This window comes from Poecilia mexicana, unplaced genomic scaffold (genome assembly GCF_051168715.1).
Source record: "Poecilia mexicana isolate PSO_F unplaced genomic scaffold, ASM5116871v1 scaffold_15, whole genome shotgun sequence".
Taxonomy (NCBI): Eukaryota; Metazoa; Chordata; class Actinopteri; order Cyprinodontiformes; family Poeciliidae; genus Poecilia; species Poecilia mexicana.
The window spans coordinates 24,750,745-24,765,580 of NW_028263384.1; the positions used below are offsets into that span (position 1 = coordinate 24,750,745).

At 43.2% G+C, this 14,836-nt stretch overlaps 1 protein-coding gene and 1 long non-coding RNA gene across 2 annotated transcripts; both read right to left on the minus strand.

Annotated features, from left to right (window-relative positions):
- Positions 1-2,388: 2,388 nt before the first annotated feature.
- On the minus strand, positions 2,389-5,392 carry irf2bp2a (interferon regulatory factor 2 binding protein 2a). Its single transcript, XM_015012670.2, has 2 exons — positions 3,708-5,392; positions 2,389-3,509 (listed from the first exon to the last, which is right to left on the minus strand). Exons 1-2 carry the CDS (start codon positions 4,519-4,521, stop codon positions 2,797-2,799), a joined length of 1,527 nt encoding a protein of 508 aa, XP_014868156.2. The 5' UTR covers positions 4,522-5,392; the 3' UTR covers positions 2,389-2,796.
- A 2,298-nt stretch (positions 5,393-7,690) lies between these two features.
- LOC148155370 (uncharacterized) lies at positions 7,691-8,075 on the minus strand. The gene is made up of 2 exons (XR_015765400.1): positions 7,855-8,075; positions 7,691-7,776 (listed from the first exon to the last, which is right to left on the minus strand). It is a non-coding gene; the product is annotated as an uncharacterized LOC148155370 (long non-coding RNA).
- Positions 8,076-14,836: the final 6,761 nt, after the last annotated feature.

Genomic DNA, 14,836 nt, shown 5'->3' on the forward strand with positions numbered 1-14,836 from the left:
ATTTTGTTTTAAATTTTTGCGTAGATACCCTGATATTGTGTTCTTACTCACAGTTTACAGTGAATAACGACCCGTGCCTACTCACAAATGCAACACAAACAAGCACTTTAGATATTTTTGTGGTAAGCTGTTGTGTGGAAATGCAATAAAGTTTAACTGCACTGTTGTGACGGCAGCAGCTGACGTCTACATGCAGCTCTATTCCTGCATAGAAACAAAACGCTGCACCCGGTAACATAGTAAAAAGGTTTTAGTGCAGGAGCGCATAAAAAGTTTGCTACTTTCAGCAGCAGCTTAAACATTAAAAAAAAAAATCCCTGAAGGATATAGAAAAGAAACAAAACAATGTGAACCATTAACCACAAATGTGTCCTTGTACAGTAACAGATACAAGGGGAATGATTTACTTGATATGCTTTGTTATATCAACATTAAAGCTGGACTTAATGCAGCCGGTTCCCTCAAACACTGGATGTTTACTGAAATCTCTCCTGAATGCTCCTTCCTGGATATGCATGGACGGTCTGTGCCAGAGCATCTGTTGTGCACTGGTAGCTATGCAACCCGGGAGCTTTGTGTTATGACACCCCTCCTTCCAGGGACACGTTATTACTGTATTAGATACAGCACAGGCTATTTTAATCACCGCTGTGCAAACAGGTATTCGCCCTGCTGACGTAAATCTTTACGGGCAGAAAGGGCCTCTCATATCTTACTGTGTCACACTTTAAGCCAGGTTATAAACACACCTGGCTATCGTCTGCTTTATTTCTCTGAAGCGGCCGGTCGACTTTGGCCGGCCGGCGCAATATAATGACAAACAGGTAGGTCAGACTCCGAACTAGTTTAGAAAAAGGATAACACACAAATCAGTAACAGCATGTGAGGTGGTATACGGAGTGGGTGGTGCTTTGCAGATTGGCACAGTAAAGTGTCACCCTTATCAAAGTGGGTTGTGTTCCTGGTTTTAAAGTCCAACTGATAAGATAACTTTCCATAGAACGGAAAGAGACGCATAAACAAACAACTGCCTTGAAAATGTCAACTAAGAAAAAACTAGTTGAATTGTTTGTGTATCTGTGGCAGCCTTTAACTCTCCCTAGTTAAGAGGACACTAGTTGCTAAGTTGGCTAAACAATGGGGTGCAAAGGCTATGTTTTCAGTCCACACCACGAATTAAGCAGTTCACCAGGACACCATGCAGCTTACAGAGAAGCCTTCAGAACAAGCATGTCAGGAAATCTTCAGATTTCATCGATTTAATAGCAGCCAAAATAATTAAGCACAAAAAAACCCCCAAAAGAGGTTGGTATGCGTGCATATTAGTCCTGCAAATCAGGGAACTACTTGGCTAAACATAAGGAAGAAGATTACGTGTTGTAATAATTACGCAACTGCCTCCTTTACAGAGTCCTGCTATCTGCTAGATATCAGTCTCCATGATTTCAGCATTGGCTACACAGAAGTGCTTTGTCTAAGACTGCTTCCCCAGACCAAAGAGGAGAAAAAAAAAAAAGCTCCATTTTGTCACCCCGCATGTCCGCCGTTGCTTGTAGAGACGAGTTTGAATGCCTGCTTGCCACTGCAGATGTAGAGCCGCCGCTTTTTATCTGCATTTCACGGCAGAATGATTTGTGTTTAGAGATTCAGAGCGGGGTTTGCATCTAAGGCAGCAGTGGTGGTTTATTGTTTACTCAAAAAAAGGCATGCTGTTCCTAGAGTTTGGCATCTTGTTGCAACATTATCAGCGGTAGTATAAATCATAGTTGCACAATGCACCAAACAAATCACACTCAGCGTTGCTGACGTGCAAAACTACCCAAACCGGCTCCAATGATTGTAGACTTTTTACTTTAGTGAATGAAACTATCCACATTGACTGTTTTGCGTTAAATAAATACACCCATGAAGGCAGTGGTGTTGTGCTTCCTTGAAAATATGAGTTACACACTAGGAATCTTTCAGCAAACGTCCAAAATTGGTGCTCAACAGTTACCCTGCTATGTTGGCGGTCATGCACTTTCTCATTACTGACTCAACAGATCCCAGCTGACTGAACATGACTTGGCACCTGTTTCTGTGCTCTGCAATCAATCAAAAAAAAAAAAAAAAACTGGAGCAAACTTAAGACAATGCGTCTTGTTTTTGTCTGCGTGAATCACGAAAAGCAATGTGTGCAGAGAAGCCGTCATCCAACCGACGCCTACTTATGTTGTGCAGCGTAAGTCGAGCCGCCAAAACAAGCCTGCACGTCAGACCCAGAGAGTCCCGACTCCCCCCCCACCACCAACACCACCTCCACCCACCCGTCCTCCCCCCCTCCGTCTCCTCGTCCTCTCTGTCCACAGCCCAGTGTATAACGCAAATGAAGCAAGCTCAGACAATCAGTTCATACAAGATGAGAAATTGTATTTGGCAATTTTTTTTTAAACAAGTGCATACAAGTACAGCTAAAAGCATTTTAGTTTTGCCAAGTGCTCGTAGAGTAGCATTAGTCACATTCTACGTTAAACAGGAACTGCCACCAGACCTAGAAGTACATCAAGAATTTTTGTTAAACATCAACAAAGAGGAACGTAGTTCATTATGATGAGTACATACCTTTATCTTCAAAAATATAGAAACACAATGTATTCAAAAATCAAAAATTATACAACCATGTTTACGAAGTATACTCTTCCCTTGGGTCCAATATGTACAAGTCTGTTAGTTTGTTTTGAATGGTATGTATGTGATATTTATATATTTATACTCAGATTTTTGCCTCCCCTCCCCAGAAGAAGTGTTCAGACAAAATCAAGGGTCCCTCTCCTTTTTTACTTTGACATCTCCTGCAAGGATGGTGGCGATTTCCCCCTGCATGAAAGCCCACGGTACGTTGGAGCCAACCAGGGGACATTTCTCTCCGCTTGGACAGTACACTTCACCCGTGGCACCTTGCTGCTTAATGCTTTCCCTCGAGCACGGGAAGCAGAACTTGTGAGAGGGCACGGACGGGCACTGAACAAAGTGTGTGTCCTCCAAACGCTCGTGGCACAGCGTGCAGCACAGCGGTATGCTGCCCGGTACCGAGGAGTCTGGAATGCTTTGGGGGTGCACCTGGTCCATGCCCGGCACCTGTGGGGTGCCCGCACCGGACGCCTCTCTCTGCGTCAGCCTCCTCTGGTTCATGGAGGACGGCGACAGCGGGCTGCTGCTGTTCCTCCGGGTGGTGGAGTGGACCTGGTTACCGTCCTTGGGGGAGCTGTTCCCACCCGCGTTGTCTGCTGCCATGATGAGCGCCGCCATGGGGGACTGGCCGTTCTGGGCCTCAGGTGGGGTGGTGCGGGGGTGCGGGGATATTGTGGAGGGGGGAGATGTGAAGCCTGGCGGGGGAACCGGAGGCATTTTGGGTCCCTCGGCGGGCGGCGGTAACCACTGCTGTCCATCCCCATTGAGCTTGGGGGCTGTGCTCTCTCCGTCCGGTTCTGGTGATGCTTTTCTCTTCAAGCGGGGGTGCTTTCCTCTGTCTGGAGGTGGGAAAGGGTTAAAGAAAACAAATGAGCTGCACAGATCAGACTTGCACCAAGAATTCAGTCTAGTAAAGGAGAAATGTGCTGTAATGTGCTGCACCACAAGCTACAAAACAAAAGCGTTCCATTATACCCACCACATGTCTTCCATAATAACCAAGCCAGTCTAATTCTGTGCAATGAGAAATGCTTTACCTGACTTGGATGGGGGGGTGCAGGGCTCATAGTTCATCCTTGGTGCCATGGCCACATGCTCCTTCTTGAACCTGCTGTCGAAGGTGTGCAGAGCCATCAGGTCCCTCACAGTCTTCCCCTTGCCCCAGTCCTGCTCTCGGCTCTTGTGGCTCTCGGACATCTCCTGCGTTAGGCTGTCCGGTCTGTGCTTCTCCTTCACCTCTCTGTCGTGCTCGGTGCTGGACACCGACGCGGGTCTCTTGCCCAGATCGGCGGGACTACCGCCCGCCAGCGTGGAGGTGAGCCCCATCTGTCCCTGTCTGCCGTTGACTGGGTGCACCCCGTTCACCAAAGGCACTAGGTTCGGCGGAACAGCGTTATTCCTGCGCGGGTTGGGGCTCTGGCGGTTCAGCTCCGGCGGCTCGTCGGGCTTGGGAAATCCGTTAGGGACCGGAATGCCGTTCGCCTGCCGGCCAGACTGGTACTCTGGCCCCAGCCTGGGCGGTCGGTCGGAGGACAGCGGGTAGCGGTCCAGGGGCTGCGGCGGCCGCGAACCGGTGTCCCCCGCTGATGGGTGGTTGATCGCCTGGATCTCCTTCCCGGAGAGCTGCGCCTTCCCCGGCCCGGGAGACCTCCCCTCCTGGAAGCCGTGAGCCCGCTTCAGCTGGCGGGCCGTCTCGATGACAAACTCGATGCGGTCGGCTCCCTCGTAGTTGACGCATCCCCTGCAGACGGGCTCGGGAAAATCCCAGATCATGGCCCAAGGCATGCGGGGCAGGTCGCATAAATAACACGACTGCCTCCTGGAAGAAGCAGCGACCGCCGCAGACGACATGGCTGCTCGTCGTCGACGCACTCCCAGAAGAAAAAAAAAACAGAAATAAACCCCCAAAAATGTGCCTCTCCTCTGAGCTCCCCGTTCAAAAATAAAGAGGCGAATAAAAAAAAAAACAAAGATATAAGAAAAAAAGCTGGTCCTCTTTCGGCTTTTAGAGCAACAAGGCTGAAGTTTTAGAGGGAGAAGTTCATGTCGGTGTGTACTTTACTCCGGCGCTCCTCTATCTATCTCCACTGACTCTCTACTACTGGCTCAATGTGGAGCAGCGACGTCACCACGGCTAAACGCCTGCTTCCACTTCAGTTTCTATTGACTTGATTTCTTCGACAGACCCCCCAACCCCACCTCTACCCCACTTTACTGCAGCCTCTGTCACTTTTTTAATTTCTAATTTAATCACTTGAGCCTCAGCCAAAAAAAATAAATAGTAAAAAAAGAAAAAAAAACTCACTACCTCCAACTCGTAGAGGAATAATCCCACAGGTTATTATTATAATTATTGCTAAATAGGAAGAAACTGTACAGGAAAAACAAAATCTATTTTTTCCCTCACTTGTTTTTGATGTTTAAAAATATGCCAGAGAGGGATTCGCTTTGTCCTGAATTCAGAGCTTTATCCGGTGGAGGCTGTAAAGTGCTGCAGCTTGTTTTTCTCAATGCACAGCGCCTCTACGCAATGAGCTGCTACTACAACTGCTGTGCAATGAATGAGGTGGGTCGACCCTAAGAAAAACAACCGAGCTACTGTAATCCAATGGCAAGAGAAAAAAAAACGTGTGCACTTTTTTTTTTCCACTCTACGTTTTTGTTCCAGTAGCGCAAAATTTAAAGGGCATATTATTAGAATTATTAGAAAGATTTTACAACCCATATGTTTTTAACCGCCCATTTTTGCAGAAAGTACTGACCTAACCTTGTGTTAATAATAAAAAAAGGAAGAAAAAAAAAAAAAAGCGCCTCCATTAGGCAGCAACCAGGAAGTTCTTGTCATGAGGTGGGGATTTCCAGCCAGTGTGTTGTAAACCTGAATGGACTGGGGTTGCGGCATGAGTATACTCTCACTCTGCCCACATATTAAAGGGATAGTTCAGAGTTTTTGAAGCGAGGGAAATTGTAAGCTAATTAATATCTTACCTGTAGCATGCAGCCACCTTGGCATATGTCTTTTGGAGTTAATGGGAAGTTCAAAGCAGTTGCATGCAGTGGTAGTCCTTGCATGAATGCTGCCCTGGGCAACTGCAAGCCCCCCATCCCCCCGCCCCCACCACACATATATTAGGATTAATGTATAGTGAAATTATTTTTCGCAAATTAAAACCAGCTATAGAAAAAGTCTACAACCACCGTAAAATAACTTAATTCATGTTGGGCACGGCTATATATTCTGGATTTCATACTGGGCTCAATGTAAGGTGCCAAAAACACAATAAAATGCTTCTTTTCTTGTTGTTGTTTCATAATAAAAGCTTACATAAATCTCAATTTGTGTATTGTGCTTGAAAGAATCATTCTTCAGTGTGGAACAATCCAGTTCAGATTTGTAACATTTTATATTTTGAACTAGAGATGATCAAATGCAGTTCAGATTCCATAAGAAAACAATAAAAATATCTCTAAAGCTTTGCAGCAATACAAATTATGTCAGCTTTATGGTCCAGCTATGTTGCATGGCTATCTTTGATCCCCATATATTTTGGCTGTACACCAAAATAAGCAACAGGAAAAATCATTTGATACCCAACAGATAATTTTCCCCTTTAATTCCTCTGTCGCCCACAGACAGAATGGCACCCTGGGCAGTGAGACATGTTACTGATATTAAAGGCTGTTGCTGCTGGTTGAATGTTAAAACAAACAGTTTTGCTCTGAAGAACGCCAAAATAACTTTGAGATGAATCCAAAGATCATTTCTGCAGATTATAAATGAGAACAGCTAGCTTATTTAAAAAATTAAGATCCTGAAATAATTTATATTTCTTCATTTACAGTAAAACGTGAAAGGGGTGAGACCTAAAACATAATCTAAGTTACATAAACTGGCAGGATTTTTCTATTTTGGGGTTGTGAAACTCATCAAATGTCCTTTAATAAACATTTTACACTTTTGAGTGGTGGAATGAATATCGATCCATCCCTTAAAATGGTCAAAAGCTCATTTTCCCATGTTTTTTTTTTTCTGAAAAAAGCAGACGCTGATTCATCTTTAGATGATCCAGCGCTGTTTTGTCGGCCCTCACAGGGAGTAAATCACAGATAACAAACAGAAGTTTGGGTGTGTTTATTTTATCAACAAGGATTCTGGAAACTTCTGCCCCAAACAGCTGAAGTTGGGGCAGAACGGAGATTGTAGCATAATCGCAAATCCAGCAACTAGAACCAAAAAAAAAAAAAAACAACGAAAAAACTCACTAAACCCAACATGTATAGATATAAATACATAAAGGTAACAAAATTTTAGCTGTTTTTATGGGTTTTCATGCAATAAAACCCACAATAGAGTGGCATTAATGGAACAAAATAATAAAAACTATGCACTTTCTTTTCTTCAATTTTCACAAATATAAAAATCTTCATGTATTTAAAATCATCTTAAATTTCATAATGTAAAAAAAATTTTTTTTCTTTGTTTTGAATCCAAGAAGAGGCTTTTTTTTATTTAGCCCATAAGTACAGTTAGTAAAAGAGATATTTTTTTTAATAACCATGTTCTGATTATGACTGGGGATGTTTTAAAGCTAAGTTTCCCCAGACCAATTAATTCGTATTTATGCTAAATTAAAATGCCAGTAGGATTACCTACTGCTGGTAAGATGTTAACTGCCTGTGACCTTTAGCCTCAAATTTTCTTAATTGGTATTTTTTGCAGTCTTCCCAATCCAAAGGTGACTCATATTTAGACAAGAAATTCATAATCTATTGCTTCTGTTATTGTTTTTGTTAAAGCAGAAGTCAGTTTTGCTCCCAAATTTATGTGCCTGAAAGGTTTGTTTAGATGAATTGCTTCACAGTTGTGCTGTTTTACATAAAGGAGGGGAAAAATGTCACATGAAACAAGTTAGACACCAAAACCCCAGCCAAAATCCCCTGAAGTAAAAGTGTAGGTTTGAACCGGAGGAGTGTCCCAGCAGTTCAGATTCCTCTCCCTCTCTTTCTCGCTCTCTCTCTCTTTCTCGCTCTCCGTCTCTCATCTGGGCTCATTCCAGCTCATTGCAGCTTAGCCTCGGGCTTTGGGTGAGGCAATGCGTCTGAAACCTGCAGACACAAAGCAGGATATGTTTGTGCAAGTCCATGTGACGTTGGAAAGAGGAAGCAAGATGTTTAGTCACGTACCCTCATCCGCCTCGCCCATCTACACAGAACATGAGGCCATTTGGCTCCCTGTCTGCGGCCATGATCATGCACTGTGGCATGGGGCCCTTCTTCAAAGGCTTTCCGTAAACAAAGTAAGACACTTCTGCTCCCGATCTATCTGCGCCGAGCACGGGGAAGTTATATTCCCCTGTACACAACTGTCACAAGTTTTAGTTTAATTGTAAACTGCTATGTTTCCATCTCCGCTTTCTCTCAACTCCCTGTCCTCGCTGGGTGAACAACAAAGGAATGTGGTGCTGGGCCTTTACGGCGCGGTTGGGAAATGGCTGTTGCGAGGGACAAAATAAACAAAAGTCTTTCCTTAAGACTGGTGGAAAACAGTTGCCTAACGCTTTGATCCTTTTTGCTTTTCCACTCGGTTGACGTTTGTGTAAGCAAATAGCTGCAGGGCCAAGCAGCTATTATGCAAGACAGAGGCATGCGGGGATTCATTTAAATCTAAATGACCTGATTTTTTTTATTATTACTATCATAAAAAAAAAAAAGAAGAAGAATGTTGCTGTAAATCACAGAGGCAGCAAAGGTCTGGGAGGAAGCCAAACATGACCAGATGGCCCTGAATGGCGATGTAAACCGTGTATACAGTAGGACCAGAACAGTGCGACCCGACTGGTGACCATCTGATGTGAGCCTCCACTAAACCAGATGGAGCGGCTGTATAATTCATTCTCTAGCTTCGTTTTCTGACTGTCTATCGAGACATGTGGGAGCTAAATAAAGACTGAGCGGTAGGTGATGGCCAGGGGAATACCCAGCATGTGACAACAGCACCGCGGGCAGGATGAGATGACGTTATTTTTGTCTTAACACTTTCTGAAATGTTATACCGCACTGGGAAAGCATTGTAAATTCTTTGTGAAGTTTTCCACTTCAGCTCAGGTCTAGATTTTTATTTTTTGTTTGCATGTTGGTTTCTTCGTTTGACCCAGCCAACATGTGCGTTATTTAACCTTTTTTTTTTTTTCCACATTAACTGCTGAGGTAAGCAGATTAAACTGTAACAGTCTGTGCCAACCTGGAGGGAGGCTAGAACAGGACAAAAGTACACATCGCACTTTCTAATACTGACATTTCCCTGAGAATATGCACTCTAAATACGCAGCATCACACATCCTCCACCATGCTTCACAGCGAACATGATGTGTGGCAAAAGTTAATAAATGTATATCGAGTAGAGGAAATAGTTGTCTTACGTCACACAGTTTCGATATGCAACAAGGAATTTTTTTGTTGTTGCTTTGGCAACAAAGCACAGTGGTATCCCCGAGAGAGGGGGCCATGGTCACCACAGCATCACAGACCCTCTACCATACCTTACATTGGCCCTGAGGAAAGTATAGCTTAATTATGGGCATGAGGTAGCTATATTGCAGTAAAATGTTTGCTTAATTCACATCGCTTTGTGTGTTAGCATTAGCCATGGTGATTATCGACTAGACTAGCTGCCGTATATATCCTGGTTGCGGTGCTATTTTTAGCTGCTCTCTCGCACTGGAAGGATTAGAGTACTGATTTTAATTTGAGGAGATAGGAAACATAATGAGCTTTCTTCCGTCTTGTTGTCAGTGTATAGTCTGGATACTTTTTATTGATTTTCTGATCAATTTCACACTGTGACAGCAGAAATCATGCGCAGCATATGGACAGTGTTGCAACAGCAAAGAGCGTAATTTGAGGAGTCAGTTTTAATAAAAGTCTGAAATGGTGGATTTGAAATAAGATGGAGGGTGGACGGCAAGAGGGGAAAAATGTGCTGGGCGGCTGGAATCTGGGGGCTGGAGGCTGCAGAGGTGATGTCATTGGCCAGAGCAAGAGGCGAGTGAAAAACAAGTCTCTCTCTTTATTCTGATCCTCTTTGCAGTCCCAGCAGGGAAGGAGGGGGGTGGTGGCTGGCAGCCGGCCAAGGCAAGGGCTGCTGGGAAATGGCAAAGGATGCCAAGCAGGCCCCACCGCCAACATTAGAAGCTCACATCTTTGTTCTCAGAATCCTGGTGTGCTGCCAAAGGCCTCATTTCAGCTCCATGGCATGATTACACTGGATGTAGGCCAACTACTGAGAGCTCTCCCTCTCTTTCTCCCCCCCTCCCTCCTCTCTATCGCTCTCTTTTTCCACTGCCTTCAAAAGCTTTCTGCCAAACATGCAGCAGTTGCCATGGCTGCAGAGAACCGAGCATAAAGAAGGAGAGTAATGAGTCAGGCCTGGACCCAGATGTGCCACATGTGTATCCATTTAGAAGAAAAAAAAAAAAAACAAGATGGTAACACATCCTTTTAATCTGCCCGCCTCTGCCGGGGACAGACGACTCGGTAAAAGGTGCAGCACCGAGGGGAGGCGAGGGGGGGGGAAAATCCCCGCAGAAAGAGAAAAAAAAATGTAAATGAACATCATTGTTTTCACTTCCATTTTTAAACAGAAGGTAGTTTCAGTGGCTTGCTGCTGTGTCGACTCAGTTTGACAACCAGGAACAGAAAGCACTGAGGTTTGAGCTGAAGTAAGCTTTCACGTACAGCTAGCTGTCGTCATAGCTTCCCGTCCGGCGGAAAATCCCCAGATATTTTCAGTCACAACCAGGCGTTGATGTAAACAACCTCCCGGTTCAAATCATCTGCTGCATTATCACTTCTCTCTCTCTAGTTGTTGCCCTTAAAAGGAGGTTTGAATCCTGAGTCACAGCTGTTGTGTTCAGAATGCTGCGCTGGCTGTGTGACTGGCTCAGAGAGTATGGTGAAAATGTGACTCTGCTGCATAACGCCTCATGCACACAAACACATTTATAGTTTCCAGCAGGCCAGCGGCGTCGCCCACATCCACTCCTGCAGTAAGACTGCAGTGCTCCCTCTGCACCTGGTTTGCTCTTGCAGGCTTCAAGGGGACTTTATGTGTGTTTGTATGTTAAACAAATGCTTCACCAGCCATGTGCAAAACAAAAAACACCACCAGCATGATGCGCCACCCTGTGTCTTTGACACATTTAGACGTCTCTTGACCTTTCTCATTAATGTAAATAAACAGCTTAAACTAATTCTTTCAGTAAAATGCAATAGAAGACAGATCAGAAAATCACACCAGAGGCAGCACTTTTGAAGGTTTAAAATATTTAGATAGTGAATTTGCTGTTCTCCTGACTTCTAAAGTGAAAGTAAATGAAAGTAAACACCACAGTAAAATCGATAAAAGCCATCTGAAGCCTTCAGGAAGAAGACCATAGCAGTTTATGAGACTGGTTAGAGATTTAAAGAGATCGCAAAATAATCTGAAATGAGTAACTACTGAATGTAAACAATTTTACAAATGGAGGACATAAAGAAAGACGTGGGTAGAGCACCCATTGTACTCAAGTAAGATTTAAGAAAAAGCTTTTGGTGAAAAGGCTACTCAAGTACGCAGTAGCTAATTGGAACATAAATCGTTTAATATTTAAAAATGACATAATCAGGCCTTTTTGTTGTTTTTCAAAATCAAATAAAATTCGTTCAATCTAAAACTTATGAAACTTGTCTGGTGACTTTAAGGTTAAAACAAGTTTGTTCTTCAATTAGTGAAGTTAGTCACAAATTACTCAAGTAGAAGTAAAATGTACAGCGTAGTAAAAACACTCTTAAAAGTAAATGTTTCACCCCAAAATGTAATTAGAGTAAATGTAACTAACTACTACTCAACTCTGCATAAAAACAACCACTGACATGCCCACATCTAATGATGCAAGCAAGGTTTCCCTCGCAAGATGATAAAAGAAAACTTCAAAAATGCTAATATGTCATTGCATGGCCTACAGCAACCTTGTGCTACTGTTGATATGAAAGTTCATATCTATGCAATCAGAGAAAGAAAGAGGAAGTGTTTGTCTTCTGGAAAAAGATGAAAGCCACACTAACATTTGTCAGAGATACCACAGAGAAAGACCAGGATGTCTGCTATAATATTATTTGGAAATATGAGTCTAAACACCAGAATAGAAGAGATGTCTGACAGGAAATAAATATTACGTTCCAGGAAAATAACTGTGAAGCACAGAGGTGGAAGTGTCATGATTTGTAGCAGAAGCTCTCTGTCAAAGAATCCAGCATGAATTGTACTCTGGCTGCAAACTAAGACATGGGAAATCAAAGCACAGATCGTGACTACAACGAAGTTGGGTAAGAAACCAGATGGTTATAGTCAAAGATCTCTCAGCTAAAGTAGGTAGTGCTAGTTTATGGGGTAGGCCTTACTTTTCTCCTATTTCTGCTCATTTCTGTTGACATGTGACTAAAACAAGCTTAATTTTTTGTTGTTTAACAACAATCAATTAATTTCCATAGATAAAAACATGGAATTACCCACCAATATGTTAATATTTCCTAATAAAGAACTGAAAATTTAATGGCGTGTCCTCATTGTTTCTCCTGGCTGAATACGGAGCATTTTCCTTACACTTTCCATCGATTCCAGAAGAGTGAGTTATATTTTCTTGGTTATGTAACTTCCTCCTGTGAGCCAAAATAAAACTTTCCCAAAGTAGGCCTATCCTCCCAGTATCTCACAGTATCTCCTGTCTATTTTGGAGCTCCTTTGCTTGGAAGTGGACTCTGACATCCCATCGGTGCTGCAGTTAGCACAGAACCGAGGCTCAGCTTTCAGGCTGCATAATATACTCAAGTGTGGGTGTCATCTTCTCTGCGCTGCTGTCCTTTCTTTTTTTTATCAAGGTGGAACATAACTGATTTATATTTTCTTCTTTTACAGCCAGATTTTTAGAAACCTTCGTTGTGTAATCGTGTATTTATAGGCCCTTTATTTAGGAGATATTTCTAGGCTGCCACTATTGGAAGAAGATCAAAGGCAGCTGCTTTTCTGGTGCCTTGAAAGCAAAAGGCTTTAGCGATTACAAATAGCATGATGTGTGATTGTGAGGAAGACTAAGAATAGCGAAGGCTGGCCTAATTGGAAAACTTCATCTGGCCTCACTCTGTGGGGAATTGATCAGAGGTGGCATGTGGCTTCTCCTTCTGCATGGGGAAAATAAAGAAAGAGCATGGATAACGCAACTGTAGCACATCGCTTACAGATGTTGTGGTTGAATTTGGAGAGCGGTACAGCTTTGGTTTTCCTGCAATTTACTTCTAAATTCATTCTCCTCCTCGGCAGTGATCATCAATCAGCCGAGGTCGGTGTCACAGATTCCACAGATGCTTCCCTGCCCTCCTCTCTTTGATTGTCTGGTTTGTAGACAATGTTCCAGCCTACGGTGCTGCGAGCGCGCCAGAAGCATCCTTCCTCGCCTTTCCCATAAAAGTGCAAGTTGTCACGACGGCGTGGAAGTCATTATCAGGCCTGCGGTATTTGCGAGGCCTGGCTCCCTGAGCAGCTGCTGAGGACTGTTTGTCACGTTCAGCCTCCTGCCGCAGTGGAGGATGTAAAGGGGGCAGGACGCGAACGCCGTCTCCCTGTCTGGGTGATAAACTCCCTGAAACCGCAGCGTCTGTGGGGCATCTGAGCGCATGATGTCTCACCTTCCCTTCATCCAACTTCAAAGCAACACGTCAGAGAAACGCTTGGCCGTGACGGGCTGAAATAGAAAATGGAGCGCTGATGATAAGTGCTGCTGAGTAGATGTGAAGTTGAGGAGAGCTAAGACAAATTGGTAACAGTTTCATACTTTCGTTCAACTTTGATTCTGTCTTTGGAGCGCATAAATTGCTGTCGCTCTTGCCAGGATTTTCATATTTTCATCTAGACTACAGAGCTTTGTGGAACTATTCCTGTCTTTTGAAATTTTCCACATTTGGTCACGTTACAACAAGACACGCCGATATAAATATCTGAGGTTTAGCATCAGCCAATGCTGATCCAATACAGAAAAACGTGCCTTAAAGCCCTTCGTTTTTCTAAACACAGACATAAACGTACTAAATTACAAATGTTCTTGATAACTCTGCACTCTGCACCAGTGGTTAAACATCTAAAAACAACACAACTTTAATTTGTCCAGTCAGTGAAATTCGGAATAAATAGTAAAGACTGAAACTGACGAAAACAACTGGCTGTCTACCTTGGTCAACCATGTAAAATAAACTGCAGCAAACCTTCTTTCGAATGGTTCAAAAAGTGCAAATAGATCACATAGAATTAGACTGAATAGATCTGTCCTTACAGAACGAGTGTATGATCTACAATTGTTTTCAATATCGGAACAGATATAGATATTAATATCAGATCTGTGAATCTCTAGTTATGACCACGCAGACAACCACAAACTAGTACATATGTGTGAAGGGAGATGACACCAATATAAGTTTTTTTTTTTTGAATTTTTTACCAGTTAAAATTTGAAAAATGTGGCGTACTTTAGTTGTTAGCGTAAGTAGTAGTGCAAATGAGATGTTTCGATTAGAAAAATGTAGTCTGTAAATGGGGAGTTTATGGCACAGCTAAAAGTCCAACTGGGACATGGCCGTCCATCTAAACTAATAAAAGGTTTAATTAGAGAAGCAGCAGCAGAGACCTAACGTAACTCAGGAGGAGCTGCAGAGCTCCAACGCTCAGGTGGGAGAATCTGAAGAGATCAATATTAGTCGTTTAATAAAAAAAAGAGTGAAAAGAAGGAAGGCATTGTTGAAAAGAGACGTAGGAGATTCTGTTTGCACCTTGTAGGCACAGCAAATTTATGGAAGCCGATCAGATAGATTAGATTTAGACAAACACCTTGAATAAAATGGACACTGAAGATTCGCCGGGGTTAGGAGCCACAGCCGTCCGCGAATAGCTACAGTCAGCGAACACTTGAAGCTTATAATGCTTCATTTAATAATTCAAACACCAAATACACCTAAATGTTTAGTAATACTCTTAATGGAAAATGTCTTACCACTACTAACATCTACAGCCAGGAAAACTAAACAAATGAATCTGTGGCAATATTTGAATATTGACCTGCTTATCAGGAAAAATATAAAATAG

Bases quoted from the DNA above. Each gene is read 5' to 3' on its own strand.
- irf2bp2a (XM_015012670.2), bottom strand. From the start codon at position 4,521: ATGTCGTCTGCGGCGGTCGCTGCTTCTTCCAGGAGGCAGTCGTGTTAT. The intron at 3,510-3,707 runs GTAAAGCATTTC...TCCCACCTCCAG, and splicing joins CACCCCCCCATCCAAGTCAG to ACAGAGGAAAGCACCCCCGC.